The following is a 21,270-nucleotide window of genomic DNA, read 5'->3' on the forward strand; positions in this document are numbered from 1 at the left end:
TGAAAATCACCAAATAGCTTAATCACTCGATTGTCTTTATGAAGGACATAGCTTGCTGTGGGCATGTAAATATTTTTCAGCCATCCTTAGCATCTATTCTCAGTTTGATTTCCAGCTTATGGCCTGTTATGTAAAACAGACTCGGGAAGAGCCCATCTAAGAATTTTACCATATCTCGGCCTTCCTCATGCTTTTACAACAGTTCGGACGTTGTTTTGTCGATTACGATTCTCCAAATACTCCAGTTTATCCCAGACATGTTCCAAATCTCCCTTGGTCGCTACTGGGTTAGCAGCTAATTTCCTCTCCGATGACTCCAGATAATCGATCTGTTTCTCAACATCCGCCACTCTTGTAACCAACTCAGTGAATTTCGTCTCCATGGAAGTGATCGATCGACGTGTCACAGTAAGATCCTCCAAGTTTGCAATGACCTTCATCAGCATTGCTGACACGTTCATCAATTCGTGCTGGATTGTTTTCAGTTCACCGTCCGAATTGAGTCCGAGGTTTTTGACCTGCCCCTTTGGGGAATCAGCTTGAGCACGTAAGTGTCTTTTAATATCTCCAGAACCTGAAGATTTTGAAATCTTTGACATATTGTCTTCCTAGAACAGTTATGGAACAGGGTGTATCGAATCTCACCAGTTTATGACACAAATAGTATTAAAACTAGCATAGTGCACAGAGCTTGCCATTCACCAACGCTTGCATGGCACCACATGACTCAATGCACTTACAGTGACTGCCTATGGTGATATTCATTTAAACATTGAAACATAATTCCAAATATTGTCCATCATTTTAAAAGAAAAAAAAAATCTGCAGTGTGTGTGTGTGTGTGTGCCCTCACACCTGGCATTAAAAAGCATTTTGGGTCACAGGTGGAAATACACATGGTCATTTACACCTGGCTGAATATGCATGTCTTCTGAATTTCTCTGGTCGAAGGTCTCTGATTTCATGACTGCATTCATCATGCATTGGACCTGCTTGGTTTAAAGATCAGACTTATCTGCCTGAATAGATGACCGATATCATTTATATTTAAATTATTGGTTCAGTAAATGGTCCCGTGATGATATCCAAATCTATTACACAAAATCAACATTCTTACTGTCTGTTTGTGTTAGTTTGTATAAAGTCAGACATTTATACTTTATTCATATTGGCACAATAATTAATGTAATAACACTATTATTTTTCTTTTTTATTCCAAAATAATACTCTCTGTAGTCCATAAATACAAAGAATGTTTGGAAAAGATTTTGAATCTTCTTACAGTTGTGCATTGTTCTGTCTATAAAATGCCTTACGCATTTATTTCTTATCCTTAAATTTTTTGAATCATTGAATGTAACCTAAACCCAGTTTTTTTTCTTTTTATTTTAATTTTCCTGTATAGTGCAAATTATCCCACCATATATATTTTTGTTTTTAGCATATTTTAGAAAATAATTATGAATACAAAATAATCTAATTATTAACATAATATGTTCATACATTAACAGGCCTACCTACTCCAATGATAAAAGTGTCATTAATTTGTTTAGTTAACCAATTAAAATTTTTTGAAGTGACTGCTACTAAGAAAGATTTAGAGCCCCAGCCCCTCAAAATGTCTGTGCACGTACATGATCCTGCATATAACCAGCAAAGTTTAAAAATCTTGTTTCAGCGCAGCAGTTCATTAACTCGTACTTGGGGCGTCAAAAAATCTATCATATATCCACTGTCATTATGTCATTTTAATGGATGCAATGCCCCTAAGTGTAGCCCTATTAATGAAATAAAACCAAGTATAACAGGAAAAAAAAAAAATAGAATTTGACAGCTCAATCCGCCAGACAAAGATTTTTTCTAGCACAAACTCAGTCCCACTGTTAAAAGGATTATTTAGACCATTTTACAGCATAACACATTTTTGTACAGAATTTTATATTACAAAAAAGAATACCCCATACGCTTCCATTGAACATTACTGTAATCATGTATCACAGTCACGTGTATCAGTCAAAATCATTTTCTGGAGTAATCAACTACATTAACTTTTGATTAAGATGGAACATTTCTTTAATTGATTAGCATTTTTTTTTTTTTTAAATCATTCAGATTAGAAGTAGAAAGTGGTAAAAATGTATAAAGAAAAGGAATCTTCTTCTGTCAAATGTAACCTACAGTATCTCAAAACACTTCACTTTTGCCATTAATCTTAGAATAACAGCATTTTTGCTCGCACAGGATTAGTCAGTAGTAGCTTATTATGTTGGCTTGACATTCACACTGGACTTTGCTCAAGAAAGGAGGGGAAATGTGTCTAGCTCATGAGAGATTAGATTAGGTTACACTAACTTTTGAACGAAAGAGAGTGAGAGAGAGAGAAAGAAAGAAAGAGGGATGTCCTGGGCACCTTGAGCAGCTCGTATGTTCTGATTGGTGTATTCTCTGAAGCCCAGCCCCAGACAGCAGACCCTTGAGTCATTGGAGCAGAGGCTGAGATGTATGTGTGAGTGTGTACAGGGTGGTCTGGGAGAGGAGACAAGGTACAGTTTAGCATGCTGCTGCAGATATTCCTCATCCTTCATCTTCTTCAGGGTAAGGTGCTCATTTCAGCATCTTCATCGTCTGAGGAAGATGGTAGTAGTGGGAGGGATAAAGAACACAACAAAGGTGTGTATATCTGCAAATACGGTAATTGTAACAGCATAATTTTTGTTTGTTTTTTTTCATTCTTATTTCTTCAGCTTTTGGTTAAATTTGAGGCATTTGCTCTTTAAAAAACTCACAGACTAGATATAACATAAATGTCAATAAACTATCTAAAGTTAATGTTTTATATTTTAATAATTGAAAGTTTTAAAGTCTTTATCAACTGTGAAGTTCACAACAGACAATGCTAAATGAATCAGAAATACCCATTCTTGAGCAGTTATTAGTAAAACTGCTGAGTTTTGATTGAATGTATTGTAAAAGCATCATAAATTGCCACTGCAAAATGAACAAAAACTGTTGTAAAGTGAGAAATGTTGTGAAACGGAGTCATTTCCTCCTGGTAAATAATAAAGTTTTTACTGGCTTTGATTGGTTCTGTTTACTCTGTGATGCTAGCACACAGCTTTCAAACACATCTGATATCTTAACACAAGAGCTGCATACTGGATCAGTGATTCACACTCACCATGTGGCCATAGGGTAAAATATTACAGCTACAGTACATGAGAAATTATCACCTTTAAAAGCCTCTCACCTACTATGTGTTTTGTTTTGAAGATTTCATTTAATTAGTACTTTGAGATCTTTGCTTCGTTACCACACTGATGATTAAGGGTGTTTTTTTTTTTTTTTTTTTTTACTATAGTATGTTGCTGTAGTTAATGTTTGATTACTGTATGGTGAAATAGTTCAACATGCAGCAAGATGTCACTGTTCAATAATGAATTAAATTAAAGAAAATTGTTCATGCTGTACACATAGGTAAATATTTCATTACAAATTTTGTGAAGTTCTGTAAATTTCACATAAAGAAATCAATGCACATTAGTGAAACAAATGAAAAAGCTTAACAAAAACCAATATATATATACAAATTAGCAGTAATGAACCATTCAAATTTAAGTCATGAAATACATTAAACTAAAGTCTCTCTGCTGTACAGATCAATGCCAGCATGAAAACATTCATAACATTTTCCTGGATGTTCATCATGGTGCTCATGGGCTGTTTGTGGTTTTTTAGGGTTAGTGAGAGCATTTGGTCTACGTGCCACTCTGAGTGTACCAACACTTTTACATGTTTTCATGATGTTTCCATGGAAACACACACATCTTGACTCAGCATCTTGATTCAAAAACTTGATCAATCATAAAAAAGATATAAAAGTGAGTAGTATACTGTACATCTGTTTTCCAACAATTATATCATGCCAGTAAAATAGTGCATTATGCAGATATGGTATGATTTGGCTGCTGAATAATCTCTGTATGCTGAATAAGTGGTATGCATAAAAATATGAACCTGTAAAAAATGCTTACAAGTCATGTGAATGAAAACTTTCCCATCTTACCCCTCTGCATCAGTGTTTAGTTTGAAATAAGCCAGGAATAAGAAAACTACAGAAGCAAAATTCTTGTTTAGTATTATTCCACAAATGACTAGCTAATGTGCTAAATAACTAACCCACAGTTCTACTGTGAATAACTAAAAAAAAAGTACTTTATTTTTAACTAAAAACAATAATAATAATAAAAAAAGCAGGAGTTTCTTAAATGAAATGTCTAATTTGATATTTCATAATTCCAAGTAACAGCTTAGAAAAGCTAAAACAAACCTTTTTTAACTTTTAAATACTTAAGTACAATTAAATGTGGAAAGGAAACTTCTTTCACTCATTTATAATTTTCCCTGGATACTATTAAATGAGAAACATTTTTGATATAGGACCCATACTTCAATATTTTTCAGTAACAACTTATAATACTGTTTCATACTTAATAGGTAACTATGAAGGAATTAATGCAGGACAAATGAGTAGTACTACATTAACATTTTTGTAATTAATATTAACTAATATGGAAACATGATAAACTAATCAGGAAGTAACAGCGATCTGATGACTGTGGTAGTTCACTGTTAGCTAATCAATAATTGCTGAATTTTATTTGCCTCACTGAGAACTATTAACTAACTATGGGTAAATTAAAAAAGCTACTAATTAATTACTAATCACAACATTAACATACCCTACATAACACAACATAGAAACCATTGTCTAAAATGTGAACAATTATATTTTAATTGTCAAGATGAAAATGCATAGCATTAGAGCAGCATGGCATTATGCCTCTGTGTTCTTTAACCAGACTTATGAACCAGACTTAACCGGATCGCCTTATGAACATAACACCCCTCTAAATCACTGCCTGGGGGAATCATACTAGAATCATTCAGTGTCTGGTATCTATATAAGGGTCAATGAAAAATAAGGATGTCAGAGATGATAAAAAGGAAAATTAATTTAAAAATCTAGCTTACAATGCAGGTGCCAAGTTCTTATAAATGTAATATTTGTATTCAGAGATGCATATGCGTCATGAGTTCTTTAACACATCAGTGTTAATCAGTTATGAACGTAACACCACTCTAAATCATTATGTTACATTGCCTGGTATAGTATTGTGACTAGGCAGCTTGCCTTAAATAAAGGGACTGTATGTGTCCAACAACTGTATTATTTGTTGTTTCTCTTCTCATCATTTCAAATTAAAATAATAACTTGTGCATGTTATATAATTAGTTCTTCTCCATAATATTATGGAGAATTATTATTATAAAGTGAAAATCTTGGTTAACCTTTAGTAATGAATCAAGTGATACCACATCCATATGAAGGAATTACTAATGACCTGGAACAGTTTTCTAAAGTGAGGCTCGGGGTAATGCATTACTAATGAATGAGATCTTATTGTGTCCTTCCTTATGAGTTAATGGTTATATTGAACAGTGTTATAAAGTGAAAAGATACAACGTCTGAATTGTTGGAATTCCTGAGGATGAAGAAGGCAGAGATATGGTGAAATTCCTGGAAGAGCTCTTCCCGAGTCTGCTCAACATAACATGCCATAAGTTGGAAATCGAGCGAGCTCACAGAGTTCTGGCTTAGAGATCCATGGAGGGAGATAGGCCCTGATCAATTCTGGCCAAATTTCTGAGATCATCCGATAAAGATCTTGTGTTATGTGAGGTGAGGAGTAAAGCAAGGATGGCTGCAAAATATTTACATGCCCACAGCAAGTGATGCCTTTTATAAAGTCAATGGAGTGAGTAAGTAATTGTGTGATGCTCTCAATGCAGCCGAGTGGGCCTGACTCACTGAACATTCCTTGACTGTCTGAGGAAACTGAGCACCTTTTGTGTTTCTTTTTGTGTTGGTTCCGCCTAGCGGCTGGAGTTTGTTTTGTGGAGTAACACTCCTTCAGGACAGTTTGTGGATGAATCTGCATGTTCTCTGTGCTTATGCCTTCTATTGGATGGAGTTTGTTTTGTGGATTATTTCTTGCAAACTTTGGAGTGATTAGGGCATTTGTTCCACTCATGTAACAGCCAAGTGGGCCTGACTCACTGAACATGCTCTTGACTGTCTGAGGAAACTGAGCACCTTTTGTGTTTCATTTTGTGTTAGTTTTGCCTAGCGGCTGGAGTTTGTTTTGTGGAATAACACTCCTTTGGGACAGTTTGTGGATGAATCTGCATGTTCTTTGTACTTATGCCTCCTATTGGATGGAGTGAATACTTATGTACATGTGATTTTTGTTTTTGTTTATTTTTAATACATTTGCAAAGATTTCAAACAAACTTCTTTCGCGTTGTCATTATGGGGTATTGTTTGTAGAATTTTGAGGAAAATAATGAATTTAATCCATTTTGGAATAAAGCTGTAACATAACAAAATGTGGAAAAAGTGAAGCGCTGTGAATACTTTCCGGATGCACTGTATAATGCAGAGAGAGTCTTTTTCTACCATTCCCTCAGTGAAATCTGCTGGTGGTGAAATATATGCCTCAGCCATTGATATTAATAATGCTTTTAAAGAATTCTATCTTGATCTTTATAGTTCCACATCTTTATCTACTGATGAAGATATTAGAAACTTTGTGGAACCATTAGAACTCCCTAAACTGACGACTGAGCAAATACATTCTCTTGATTCTGAGATAACCTTGGAGGAGCTTGGCGAGATAATTAAGGCCTTGCCTACAGGCAAGGCTCCGGGGCCGGATGGCTTTGCCGCAGAATTTTTTAGATCTTATGCTATGGGACTGGCTCCACTTTTGTTAGGAGTTTATACTAAATCATTAAAGAATGGAAAGCTTCTGCCAACCATGACACAAGCCCAGATCAGTCTGATTCTTAAAAAAGACAAAGATCCAAATGAGTGTAAGAGTTATCAACGAATTTTCCTGATCCATCTAGACGTTAAAATATTGTAAAAAAAAATTCTGGCTAACAGATTAAGCAAAGTTATGAAATCTCTTAAACATATAGATCAGGTGGGGTTTATTCGGGGCCGCAGCTCTTCTGATAACATTAGGAATTTCATCAATATCATGTGGTCAGTGGCGAATAATCAGACTCCGGTTGCTGCCATATCACTTGACGCCGAAAAGGCGTTTGATATGGTAGAATGGGATTATCTTTTTAAGATTTTGGAAATATACGGGTTCGGGAATACTTTTATTGGATGGATTAAGTTACTTTATAGACACCCAGTAGCGGCGGTATAAACAAATGGATTAATTTCAGATTATTTTATTCTGGATTTACTCTTTCCCCATTATTGTTCTGTCTTGCCCTGGAACATTAGCAGCTGCGATAAGAAAGGAAGATGATTTTCCAGGGGTGGTGGCGGGAGGTATGGCACATAAGCTATTGCTTTACGCTGATGATATTTTATTATTCATCTCCGACCCCGTTAGATCTATGCCTTGCCTCCACAGAATTATTAATTCCTTTTCTAAGTTCTCAGGATACAGAGTCAATTGTTCTAAATCCAAAGCTTTGGCTCTGACAGCGTACTGCCCAGTAACGGCTTTTCAACCTTCCAGTGGCCCAAACAGGGCATAAGTATTTGGGCATTTTATTCCCAGGAAATTTTTGTGATTTAGTTAGTTTTTTAACAAGTTATCTTAAAAAGATAATCCCATTCTACCATATCAAACACCTTTTCGGTGTCAAGTGAGATGGCAGCGACTGGAGTCTGATTATTTGCCACTGACCACATGATATTGATGAAATGCCTAATGTTATCAGAAGAGCTGCGGCCCCGAATAAACCCCATCTGATCTATATGTATAAGAGATTTCATAACTTTGCTTAATCTGTTAGTCATAATTTTTGACAATATTTTAACATCTAGCTGGATCAGGGAAATTGGACGGTAACTCTTACACTCACTTGGATCTTTGTCCTTTTTAAGTATCAGACTGATACAGGCTTGTGTCATGGTTGGTGGAAGCTTTCCATTCTTTAATGATTCTGTATAAACTTCAAGCAAATGTGGGGCCCATTCTGTAGCATAAGATCTAAAAAATTCAGCGGCAAAGCCATCTGGCCCCGGAGCCTTGCCTGTAGGCAAGGCCTTAACTACCTTGCCAAGCTCCTCCAATGTTATTTCAGAATCAAGATTTTTTTTTTTTGCTCAGTCGTCAGTTTAGGGAGTTCTAATGGTTCCACAAAGTTTCTAATATCTTCATCAGTAGACAAAGACATGGAACTATAAAGATCAAGATAGAATTCTTTAAAAGCATTATTAATATCAATGGCCGAGGTAAAAATTTCACCACCAGCAGATTTCACTGAGGGAATGGTAGAAAAAGATTCTCTTTGCTTTATATATCTAGCCAAAAGCTTCCCTGCTTTGCCCCCCAACTCAAAGTATGACTGTCTTGCCCTGAATAGCCAAAACTCCACCTTCCGTGACGAAATAGTATTATATCTGTATTTCAACTGGGTAAATTCCATCAGACAACATTCGGTGCTTCAGCTCTGCCTCGGCACTTTTACTATTCCCTTCCAACTCCACGAGTTCTCGTGCTTTGTATTTTTTGATGAATGAGGCATACTGTATGATCTGACCCCTAAGAACCGCCTTAAGTGCCTCCCAAACCACACCCACAGAGGATACTGAGGACCAGTTGGTCTCCATATAAACATTGATTTCAGCCTTTAACATTTGTTGGAATTCAGGATTTTGCAGAAGGGATACATTAAAGCACCAACTATGTGATTTATTTTTCTCCGTATGTGGCAACACTTCTAAACTCACCAGAGCATGATCTGAGACAAAGATGCTTCCAACTGAGCAATCCACAACAGATGAAATGAGGGACTTATATATAAAAAAAATCTATTCTGTAATAAATCTTATGGACTGATGAAAAAAATGTATAGTCCCTACCAGATGGGTTCAAAAGTCTCCAGATATCTGTAAGACCAAGATCCTTACACATCCTGTGAAGCGTCAGTGTTGCTCTCGTCAGTGTTGCACACTTTTGCTTCACTATGATCAAGGACTGAGTCCATCAAAAGATTAAAGTCTTCTCCCAATATTATATCATGAGGGGTGCCAGTGGCTTGCAACATCCCTTCAAGATCTATAAAAAAAAGCCCTGATTATCAACGTTAGGTGCGTAAATGTTAGCCAAAATCAGCCTTTGCCCTGAGTTTCTGCTAAAACAATAATGACTCTTCCTAATTTATCTTTAATCTGTTTGAGACATTTGAATTGTAGATGCTTGCTTATCAATGTAATGACTTCCTGCTCTTACTTGAGCCAGCACTAAAGAAATCATGTCCACCCCAAATCTTCCCAAATTTTTCAGCTTCCTGCAGGGAAAGATGCATTTATTTTTTCTCCCCAATTTGAAATGCCCAATTCCCAATGCACTCTATGTCCTTGTGGTGGTGTAGTGACTCGCCTCAATCTGGGTGGCGGAGGACAAATCTCAGTTGCCTCCGTGTCTGAGACCGTCGATCCACGCATCTTATCACGTGGCTTGTTGAGTGCGTTACCACGGAGACGATTTCGTGACTCCAGGGGTGGTAGTCAGCATCAATACTCGCTGAGCTACCCAGGCCCTGAAAGATATGTTTCTTGAAGAAACACAATATCATATGTCTTACATTTAATTAAAATAATAACCTTCCTTCTTTTTATGGGGTGCCCCAACCCATTCACATTCCACGTGGAGAGAGACAATCCACTCATATTAACATTTGACATTTTGACATATTAGAAAAAATAGATTGTGTGTCAAAACCAAGATTATAAAGATCACATTCCAACATTAGTGCAACAATCAAACCCCGAACTTCCCCCCAAACCAAACAAACAGAAAAAAGAAAAACGTGCGCATTAACCCCGTGCTCAACAGCGCCAACCGGTGTCCATCCCTCTAAACTAAATGTACGCCTACGAGAGTCCCCGCGACAACTTTGCCATCCGATTGCTCAAGTCCGGTGCTTCTATACAAATTTTGTGAGACAGAATTACATAACAGAAGAAAATCTATAAAACAAACTCCAGCCAACAGGCAGAATAAACACAAAGAACATGTAGATTCATCCACATACTCTCCCAAAGGTGTGTTCCTCCCCAAAACAAGCTCCAGCCTCTAGCGAAACCAACACACACACAAACAAAATAAAAATAATAATAATAAAAAATAAATAAATAAATAAATAAATAAAATTATTTTTTTTAAACGTTCAACTTCCTCGGGCAAACAAATGTTCAGTGAGCTGGCTGTTTCATAAGTGCAGCAGAGGACCTAATCCTTCCAATGTCCTGCAAAAAAATATTCCACAAAACAAACTCCATGAAATAGGAGGCATAAGCACAAAGAACGAGCAGATTCATCCACAACTGTCCTGATGGAGTGTTATTCCACAAAACAAACTCCGGCCGCTAGGCGGAACATTCACAAAAAGAAACAAAAAAGGCGCCCAGCTTCTTCGGACAATTAAGTGAATGTTCAGCGATTCAAGTTCACTTGGAGGCAACGTGAAAATCATGAAAATAACTTACTCTTTCCAATGACTTTATATATGACAATGCTTGCTGTGCGCACTTTGCATCCATCCTTAGTATCTATTCTCAGTTTGGCCAGAAACATCAGTGCAAAGCGTCCTTCAGTTGATGTAAGAGTTTCTTACATTCCTTGAATCGATCACGTTTCTCTCGTCAAATTCGCAAAGTCTGGGAACAAGAAAATACTGTGGTTCTTCCAAGAAAGCCTTCCTTTACTCCTCGCCTCACGTAACACGTGATCTTTATCGGATGATCTCAGAAATTTGGCCAGAATTGATCGGGGCCTGTCTCCCTCAGCGGACCTCCAAGCCGGGACTCTGTGAAGTCGCTCGATTTCCAGCTTACGGCCTGTTATATTGAGCAGACTCAGGAAGAGCTTGTCTAGAAATTTCACCATATCTCTGCCTTTCTCATGCTCAGGAATTCCAACAATTCGGACGTTGTTTCACCGGTTACGAGTTCCAAGTCCGCCTTGGTCGCTAGCGGGTTACAAGTATTTGATTTTTAATTAATTTATATATATATATACAGGTATATTATATATATATATATATATATATATATATATATATACAGTTGTGTTCAAAAGTTTGCATACCCTGGCAGAAATTTTGGCATTGATTTTGAAAATATGACTGATCATGCAAAAAAACTGTCTTTTATTTAAGGATAGTGATCATATGAAGCCATTTATTATCACATAGTTGTTTGGCTCCTTTTTAAATCATAATGATAACAGAAATCACCCAAATGGCCCTGATCAAAAGTTTACATACCCTTGAATGTTTGGTCTTATTACAGACACACAAGGTGACACTCACAGGTTTAAATGGCAATTAAAGGTTAATTTCCCACACCTGTGGCTTTTTAAATTGCAATTAGTGTCTGTGTATAAATAGTCAATGAGTTTGTTAGCTCTCACATGGCTGCACTGAGCAGGCTAGATACTGAACCATGGGGAGCAGAAATGTCAAAAGACCTGCGTAACAAGGTAATGGAACTTTATAAAGATGGAAAAGGATATAAAAAGATATCCAAAGCCTTGAAAATACCAGTCAGTACTGTTCAATCACTTATTAAGAAGTGGAAAATTCGGGGATCTCTTGATACCAAGGTCAAGTAGACCAAGAAAGATTTCAGTCACAACTGCCAGAAGAATTGTTTGGGATACAAAGAAAAACCCACAGGTAACCTCAGGAGAAATACAGGCTGCTCTGGAAAAAGACGGTGTGGTTGTTTCAAGGAGCACAATACGACGATACTTGAACAAAAATGAGCTGCATTGTCGAGTTGCCAGAAAGAAGCCTTTACTGCGCCAGTGCCACAAAAAAGCCTGGTTACAATATGCCCGACAACACCTTGACATGCCTCACAGCTTCTGGCACACTGTAATTTGGAGTGACGAGAGCAAAATAGAGCTTTATAGTCACAACCATAAGCGCTATGTTTAGAGAGGGGTCAACAAGGCCTATAGTGAAAAGAATACCATCCCCACTGTGAAGCATAGTGGTGGCTCACTGATGTTTTGGGGTTGTGTGAGCTCTAAAGGCATGGGGAATCTTGTGAAAATTGATGACAAGATGAATGCAGCATGTTATCAGAAAATACTGACAGACAATTTGCATTCTTCTGCATGAAAGCTGCGCATGGGACACTCTTGGATTTTCCAGCATGACAATGACCCTAAGCACAAGGCCAAGTTGACCCTCCAGTGGTTACAGCAGAAAAAGGTGAAGGTTCTGGAGTGGCCATCACAGTCTCCTGACCTTAATATCATCAAGCCACTCTGGGGAGATCTCAAACGTGCAGTTCATGCAAGATGACCAAAGACTTTGCATGACCTGGAGGCATTTTGCCAAGACGAATGGGCAGCTATACCACCTGCAAGAATTTGGGGCCTCATAGACAACTATTACAAAAGACTGCACGCTGTCATTAATGCTAAAGGGGGCAATACACAGTATTAAGAACTAAGGGTATGCAGACTTTTGCACAGGGGTCATTTCATTTTTTTCTTTGTTGACATGTTTTGTTTTATGATTGTGCCATTCTGTTATAACCTACAGTTGAATATGAATCCCATAAGAAATAAAAGAAATGTGTTTTGCGTGCTAACTCATGTTTTCTTTAAAAATGGTACATATATTACCAGTTCTCCAGGGGTATGCAAACTTTTGAGCACAACTGTATATACACTACCGTATATACTACCTAAAGTATTGAAACACTTGACTGAAATGTTTCTCATGATCAAATCTTTTGATCTGAAGGCGTATGCTTAAATGTTTGAAATGAGTTTTGTAGACAAAAATATAATTGTGCCACCATATTAATTTATTTCATTATAAAACAAAGTTTTTGAAATTGATGACTTGGACCAAATAATAAAGAAAAGCAGCCAATAAGTGCCCAACATAGAAGGGAACTCCTTCAATACTGTTTAGAAAGCATCCCAGGGTGATACCTCAAGAAGGTGGTTGAGAAAATGTCAAGAGTACATGTCTGCAAATTCTAGGCAAAGGGTGACTACTTTGAAAATGCTAAAATATAACACAGTTTTGATTTATTTTGGATTTTGTTTAGTCACAACATAATTCCCATAGTTCCATTTATGTTATTCCATAGTTTTGATGACTTTACTATTATTCTAAAATGTGAAAAAAATAATAAAAAAATAATAAAAATTATAATAAAGAATGAGTGTGTTTCAAAACTTTTGACCGGTAGTGTATATACATATACAGTATACTGTATATACTGTATATACATTACCTTGAAAAATATACTTGAAACTTTTCTTTGAGTATGATTAAGTTTCAGGGTGCTAGGAATGTATTTTAGTAGGTCTGCATTATAATTTATGGTAAAAGACATTTTTTTTAGAGTCGTTAAATCAAATTGTTTGTAAAATCTATAATGTTTTAAAAATTTATGAAACCAACATGAATGTAAATTTTACATTTATAAGAATTTGGGATTTGCACTGTAAACTTTAGAAGTTTACAAGATCTTTAAAAGTATTTTCCTTTTTATAGCCTAATCTCTGACATCCTTATTTGTCATTGACCCATACATACTGTAGATACCAGAGACTGAATGATTCTAGTATGATTCCACCAGGCAGTGATTTAGAGAGGTGTTACATTCATGAGTGATCATAAGAAGTCTGGTTCATAAGTCTGGTTAAAGAACATAGAGACACAATGTCATGCTGCTCTGCATTTTCATGTTGACAATAAAAATATAATTGTTCACATTCTAGACACCGAATTTTGAGGATTTACTGTTGTTATGAGTTATTAATTAGTAGCTCTTTTAGTTTACTCATAGTTAGTTAATAGTTCTCAATGAAGCAAAGAAAATTCTGTAATTATTGTTTAGCTAACAGTGAATTACCACAGTCATCAGATCGCTGTTACTTACTAATTAGTTAATTGTGTTTCTATATTAGTTTATAGTAGTAACTGAAGTGTTAATGTCGTACTACTTATTTGTCCAACATTAATTCATACATAGTTACCTATTCATTATGAAACAATATTCTATAGTGTTAATGTTTTTTTGCTTTTTACATCCCTGCTAAGATTTGAAAACTGTGAAGTAATGAGTGCAAACTATAGAAATAAAGTATGAATACTGTATATCCATACCCTTAAAATGACTGTACATACAGGAAATAAAAAAATAAATAAAAAAAGGGATATTTTTTTTTTCACAATCTCAAATGAAGATTTCCAATTAGCAGTATGTTTTAGCTGTAAAAGCAAAAACTGCTAAACTTTGTAATGTCTGCTTCAAAATAATTAACAGCAAATGCCCAACATGTATAAATTGATTCAGAAAACAGTGAGACAATGACTGTGGTTATAAGTTATTATTCAAAGCTTAACTTTCATTGAAGTAGGCCTAGAAAATGTGTCCTTTAAAAAAAATCCCTTATATTTGCGTCCCTCCTGACCCGGTATTTAATTCTTCTTTAGTGAAAGGATAAGACCCCATCATCACATACCTAATGGTTAAAAGATGTTATGGCACACCTAGTCTTGCATAGCCAAATCTTTGACCGCACTCATTAAAGGAATAGTTCACCCAAAAATGAAAATTTGCTTATAATTTACTCACCCTCAGGCCATCCAAGATGTATCTGAGTTTCTTTCTTCATCAAAACAGAATTTAAGACTTTTAGGATTTCATTTCAAGCCTCCTCCTCTAAACAATGCAAGTGAATGTACATTTTTGTTGTAATTAACATTTTTTATTAACTCATACAATAACAATGAAATGCAAAACACACACACACACACACACACACATATATATATATATATATAAAATCAACATTTAAACCCTACTTTATTTGTCGACTGGAGTTGTGTGGATTATTTTGATGCACCCTAAATATGTATTTTGGATCATCAAAAAATGGAGTACATTCGCTTGCATTGTTTAGAGGAGGAGGCCTGAAATTAAATCCTAAAAGTCTTAAATTCTGTTTTGATGAAGAAAGAAACGTCCTGGTTACTTGCATAACCTCCGTTCCCTGATGGAGGGAACGAGACGTTGTGTCGATGTAGTGACACTAGGGGTCACTCTTGGGAGCCCGAGACACCTCTGGTCTTTGATAAAAGGCCAATGAAAATTGGCGAGTGGTATTTGCATGCCACTCCCCCGGACATACGGGTATAAAAGGAGCTGGTATGCAATCACTCATTCAGGTTTTATGCTGAGGAGCTGAGACAAGGTCCGGCCATTTCAGCGGGTAGTTCAGCAATGTGGCAGGAGGGACACAACGTCTCGTTCCCTCCATCAGGGAACGGAGGTTACGCAAGTAACCAGGACGTTCCCTATCTGTCACTCACTCGACGTTGTGTCGATGTAGTGACACTAGGGGTCCCTATACGAAACGCCACAACTGGCTGAACTGTGTTACGTGAACTGGCGGTGTGTGTTGGGCAGACCACTGTGTGCCTCATAGCCAGCACACCAGGCCGACACGTAACCTCCCCCAACATAGTTATGAGTGTCGAATGGCCCTTTGGGGACAAGTCGACTACCCAAAAGATAGAGACAGGCTAACCCAGTCATGGGTTTTTCCACTCCCTAAAAAAGAAGGGGGATTATCCGACTGGGCCGCCAGGTCTAGTCGGGGGGTGTCCCTCCCAAGGGGAGGACACCACAGAGACCACACCTCGCCCAAAGAGAGGGGGGATATTTAAGTGGACAAAATATGTCACATGGTCTTGCCGACCATGTGGAGAGTCTCATGGTAGATTCTACCCAATGGGGGAGGAGTTACTACAACATGGAGACTGTGGCAGAGGGGGCTCTGCTGAAGGAAGATGCAGTTTGCCAACAGGGAAATGAATTAGCGGAAGATATATATCGCATGGGGTTACCTTACAGGGAACCGGCACATGTGGAGCACCTACCCCAGAACAGGGCTCTTAGTTAGCACGTGTACTGGGCCAGCAGCAAGTCTCTCCGAAAACTCGACTGCCACAGGGCTCGGAGGAAGTCAACCAGGGAACAACTTTTGTGAACACTACTGGGAATTAATGGCGCACGTCTTCAGCTCAGAGGAGGTGAAAGGCACTATGTGCAAGCGATACACCTGGCCGGCTATCCCGGGCTTATCCGCTTGTATTGCATGCCACTACCTAGGACGAAATCGGTTCCACCCGGAGGTTGTAGAACCTTGCAAAGGTGTTGGGTGTTGCCCAGCCCGCTGCTCTGCAAATGTCTGTTAGAGAGGCACCCCTGGCCAGGGCCCAGGAGGCCGCTATACCCCTGGTAGAATGGGCTTGTAGCCCTACTGGGGGCGGCACATCCTGGGCGTGATATGCCATAGCTATGGCGTCAATGAGTCAGTGGGCGATCCTCTGCTTGGAGACAGCGCTTCCTTTCCACTGTGCACCAAAGCAGACAAAGAGCTGCTCAGAGATCCTAAAGCTCTGCGTGCAATCCAAATAGATGAGTAAAGCGCGCACTGGACACAGCAATGACAGGGCTGGGTCTGCTTCCTCCTAGGGCAGCGCTCGCAGGTTCACCACCTGGTCCCTAAAAGGGGTTGTGGGAACCTTGGGCACATAGCCCGGTCAGAGTCTCAGGATCACGTGAGAGTTGCCCAGACCAAACTCCAGGCACGTTTCGCTGACAGAGAACGCTTGCAGGTCTCCTACCCTCTTGATGGAAGTGAGCGCAGTCAGGAGGGCAGTCTTCAAAGAGACTGCCTTAAACTCAGCTGACTGCAAAGGCTCAAAGGGGGCTCTCTGTAGACCCTGAAGAACTACAGAGAGGTCCCATGAGGGAACGAGGCGCGGTCTGGAGGGATTCAGCCTCCTGGTGCCTCTCAGGAACCTGATGATCAGGTCGTGCTTCTCTAAGGACTTACCGTCCACTGTGTTGTGGTGTGCTGCTATAGCAGCAACATACACCTTCAAGGTGGAAGGGGACAGCCGCCCTTCCAACCTCTCCTGCAGGAAGGAAAGCACTGATCCGACTGCGCATCTCTGGGGGTCTTCCCGTCGGGAAGAACACCACTTAGTGAACAGACGCCACTTAACGGCATACAGGTGCCTGAGTGATCATGTCTACCACTGTGGGTGGTAGACCGCTTAGGTCTTCCGTGTCCCGTCCAGGGGGCAGACATGGAGATTCCAGAGGTCTGGTCGCGGGTGCCAGATGGTGGCCTGTCCCTGAGAAAGAAGGTCCTTCCCCAGGGGAATTTGCCGGGGGGGGGCTGTTGTGAGGAGCGTGAGGTCCGAGAACCACGTCTGGGTGGGCCAGTAGGGTGCTACCAGGACGATCTGCTCCTCGTCCTCCCTGACCTTGCACAGAGTCTGTGCAAGTAGGCTCACTGGGGGAAACACATATTTGCGCAGGCCAGGGGGCCAGCTGTGTGCCAGTGCGTCTATGCCGAGGGGTGCCTCGGTCAGGACGTACCAGAGCGGCAGTGGGAGGATTCTTGGTAGGCGAACAGGTCCACCTGTGCCTGTCCGAATCGACTCCAAATCAGCTGGACCACCTGAGGGTGGAGTCTCCACTCTCCCCTGAGGGTAACCTGCCATGACAGCACGTCCACTGTAGTGTTGAGGTCGCCGGGGATGTGAGTGGCTTGCAGCGACTTGAAGTGCTGCTGACTCCAGAGGAGGAGACGGTGGGCGAGTTGTGACATACAACGAGAGCGCAGACCGCCTTGGCGGTTGACATATGCTACCATTGCCATGTTGTCTGTCCGAACTAACACATGCTTGCCCTGGATCAACAACCGAAACCTCTGCAGGGCAAGCAGAATTGTCAACATCTCGAGGCAGTTGATGTGCCAATGCAGTCGTTGGCCCGTCCACAAGCCGGTGGCTGCGTGCCCATTGCAAACAGTGCCCCAGCCCGTTTTGGAGGCGTCTGTCATGACCACGACGCGCCTGGAGACCTGCTCTAGGGGAACACCTGCCCGTAGAAACGAGAGGTCGGTCCAAGGGCTGAAAAGACGGTGACAGACCGGCGTGATGACCATACGATGTGTCTCTCGATTCTGAAGCCAGTGCTGAAGCGGTCTCCTATGCATCAACCCGAGCGGGGTGGCCACTGCTGAGGATGCCATATGCCCCAGGAGCCTCTGAAAGAGTTTCAGTGGAACCGCTGTTTTCTGTTTGAACACCTTCAAACAGGCCAGCACCGACAGGGCGCGCTCGTTCATTCAAAGAGTCTGAGTCCAACTCCAAACCGAGGAAAGAGATGCTCTGAACCGGGAGGAGCTTGCTCTTTTCCCAGCTGACCCGAAGCCCTAGTCGGCTGAGGTGTGAGAGCACCAAGTCCCTGTGTGCACACAACATGTCCCGAGAGTGAGCTAGGATTAGCCAATTGTCGAGATAGTTGAGACTGCGAATGCCCACTTCCCTTAACGGGGCAAGGGCTGCCTCTGCGACTTTCGTGAAGACGTGAGGAGACAAGGAAAGGCCAAAAGGGAGGACCTTGTACTGATACGCCTGACCCTCGAATGCAAACCGCAGGAAGGGTCTGTGTCGAGGTAGAATCGAGACGTGGAAGTACGCGTCCTTCAGGTGTATCGCCGCGAACCAATCTTGATGCCGGATGCTCTCCAGAATGCATTTTTGCATCAGCATCTTGAACGGGAGTCTGTGTAAAGCCCGGTTCAGTACTCGCAGGTCCAAGATTGGCCGATGAAGTAGGGGCTGTAAAACCCCTTCTTCATCTCGGCTGGAGGGACGGGTTCTATCGCACCCTTCTGTAGGAGGGTAGTGATCTCCGCGCGCAAGGTAGCAGCATTTTCGTCCTTCACTAAGGTGAAGTGGATACCGCTGAACCTGGGTGGATGCCTGGCAAACTGAATCGTATAGCCGAGTCGTACGGTTCGGACTAGCCATCGCGACGGATTGGAAAGTGCAAGCCCCGTACCCAAGTTCCACGCAAGGGGGACCAAAGGGACAACATCGTCGGACGTACCGGCAGGTGGGGCCTCGCGGCGGGGCAGAGCTTGAGGTGCCACACCATGTCGTGGCCGTGCTGAGTCTAGGGACATCGAATCACTTACCTGGTTCCTTGTGACCACCCCTGGAACAGCCTGGGATGGGGGAGGAAGAGGCCTGTCCTCGTGACCCGTGGAGACTGTCACATCAGGGGCAGATTTGTGCCACAGCTGGGCGCTCAGGGGCAGAAGACCGCCGCTGGAGCGCCAAACCTGCCAAATAGAGTGGTGGACGGCGATCGTGATGACGGCCTGTGCGCCTTTATCTACCGGGGGATTGCCGAATAGCCCTTGGCCGCCCCACCATCGAGGGTAGTGAGGGCAGGGAAGCTGAAAAGATCGGGACCGGGCAGTGAAAAGTGCCTCCCACGACCTTGTCAGCTCTTCATGCACTTCCGGGAAGAAAGGAACGGGGGCGGGCGTGGCTTTGAGTGGTGCCACGAGCCCAGGAATAAATCATCGAGCCGCGAGGGTTCAGGGAAGAACGGAGGGTTCCACTCTTGCCCGACGCTCGCGGCTGTCCGGGAAAGCATGTCGTCATCTCCGCATCAGCCTGTGACCGGGCGACCACACCCGAAGGGAGGAGCCCAACTGAGGCTTCCGCGTCCAACTGAACGAGCCCGCTCTTTGATGCTGCGCTCAAGAGCTCATCACTTTCGTGGGCTCTGAATAAGAGGTCGAACTCGCCGTGAGACGAGCCAGCGGACTCATCTGGATGCCCGATCGGGGCAGACGAGCATGCTGGGGAATGGGAGGTCCGCGGAGGGATACCCAGCGGAGGCGGTCCCATTGGGGTCCCCAAATCGCCCCCAGTGCTAGCCGCGCTGGCCTCATACCCGTGGGTAAAAGGACCGAGGCGGGGAGCCTCTGGGGTGGCTTGCTTTCTTACGAAGGCAAGACGCGACCGCACCGTTGCCATGGACATGTCCTCGCAATGAGTACATGACCCATCTACGAACGCTGTCTCCACGTGAGCAGTACCCAGACACGAAAGACAGTGATCGTGACTGTCAGAAGGCGAGAGATAACGAGTGCAACCAGGAATAACACACAAGGAAAGGCATCTTTAAAAAGATGCATCTTTAAAAAGACGTTCCGTGTGTGCCACTCTTTTAGAGAAATATACTCTTTTAGAAACATATACTCTTATTTCTGCCGAAGCGCCCAGGGGCATTCTCTGCAGTGCACCAGTGCAGAGGAGGGAGAAGCCACTGAAATGCGCCGTCAGATCCAGCAGAGCTGAATGAACAGTCGTGGGAATTCAAAGAGAAGAGAAAATCTGAATGAGTGGTTGCATACCAGCTCCTTTTATACCCGTATGTCTGGGGGAGTGGCATGCAAATACCACTCGCCAATTTTCATTGGCCTTTTATCAAAGACCAGAGGTGTCTCGGGCTCCCAAGAGTGACCCCTAGTGTCACTACATCGACACAACATCGAGTGAGTGACAGATAGCGAACTCAGATACATCTTGGATGGACTGAGGGTGAGTAAATTATCAGCAAATTTTCATTTTTGGGTGAACTATTCCTTTAAGTCAGACAATACGTTGCTTTGTGTGAGAAACGGATGGAAATTGCAAATGTTATCAGCCACTTACTCTTTCCTTTGAGACAGGGTTTCTTCTTCAAGGGGGCTCTTGATTGCTCAGAAAACTGAATCTTACACTGATTCACATTCAAAGCTCAGAAACTTTTATGTCAAGACATTGAACAAATTTTTACACTAGAAAGTAATTTTTTAAATTATTATTATTCATTAAATTTATAATTAGGCCATTTTAAAAAACCTGTTGTGTCGCGTGACTGAACACGTCATGAAGGGAACCCTAGATCTGCAAAAAGTCTCTTATAAGTTGCATGCAACATTCATACACTGTTTATTTAGAGTCCCCCAGAAACCCTTTACCTACCCCTATGTCTAAACCCAACCATAACTCTAGGTCTAAACCTAACCCTAACCTCACAACTAAACCTAACCCTAACCCAACCTTAGTAGCAGCAAATCCAACTCTCACAAGACTTTTCCAGAGGCATACATTCTAGACACGACCCTCTGGACATGGTAACCCTGAACATGTGCCCAATTTCCCATATGGTTAATCTGGCCCTGTCTGTGAGCAGTTTTAGGAGCAGTAAAGGTGGCAGATCAATAATTATCTCTCAGGTAGGCCTGTGTACTGTAGGTCCTGATCTGGTGT

At 41.2% G+C, this 21,270-nt stretch overlaps 1 protein-coding gene across 3 annotated transcripts in view; it reads left to right on the forward strand.

The window, feature by feature from the left end:
- The first annotated feature begins 2,385 nt into the window (after positions 1-2,385).
- ca9 (carbonic anhydrase IX) overlaps positions 2,386-21,270 on the forward strand; it is a 332,582-nt gene continuing 313,697 nt past the window's right edge. Inside the window, exon 1 of one of the 3 annotated variants that reach the window (XM_051683336.1) lies at positions 2,386-2,670. In XM_051683336.1, coding sequence (XP_051539296.1) covers positions 2,556-2,670 — 115 coding nt within the window. In that variant the 5' untranslated portion in view covers positions 2,386-2,555. The remainder of the gene's footprint in view (positions 2,671-21,270) is intronic. The other 2 variants (XM_051683337.1, XM_051683335.1) reach the window with 2 other exon arrangements.

Source organism: Myxocyprinus asiaticus, chromosome 42 (genome assembly GCF_019703515.2).
Source record: "Myxocyprinus asiaticus isolate MX2 ecotype Aquarium Trade chromosome 42, UBuf_Myxa_2, whole genome shotgun sequence".
Lineage (NCBI taxonomy): Eukaryota > Metazoa > Chordata > Actinopteri > Cypriniformes > Catostomidae > Myxocyprinus > Myxocyprinus asiaticus.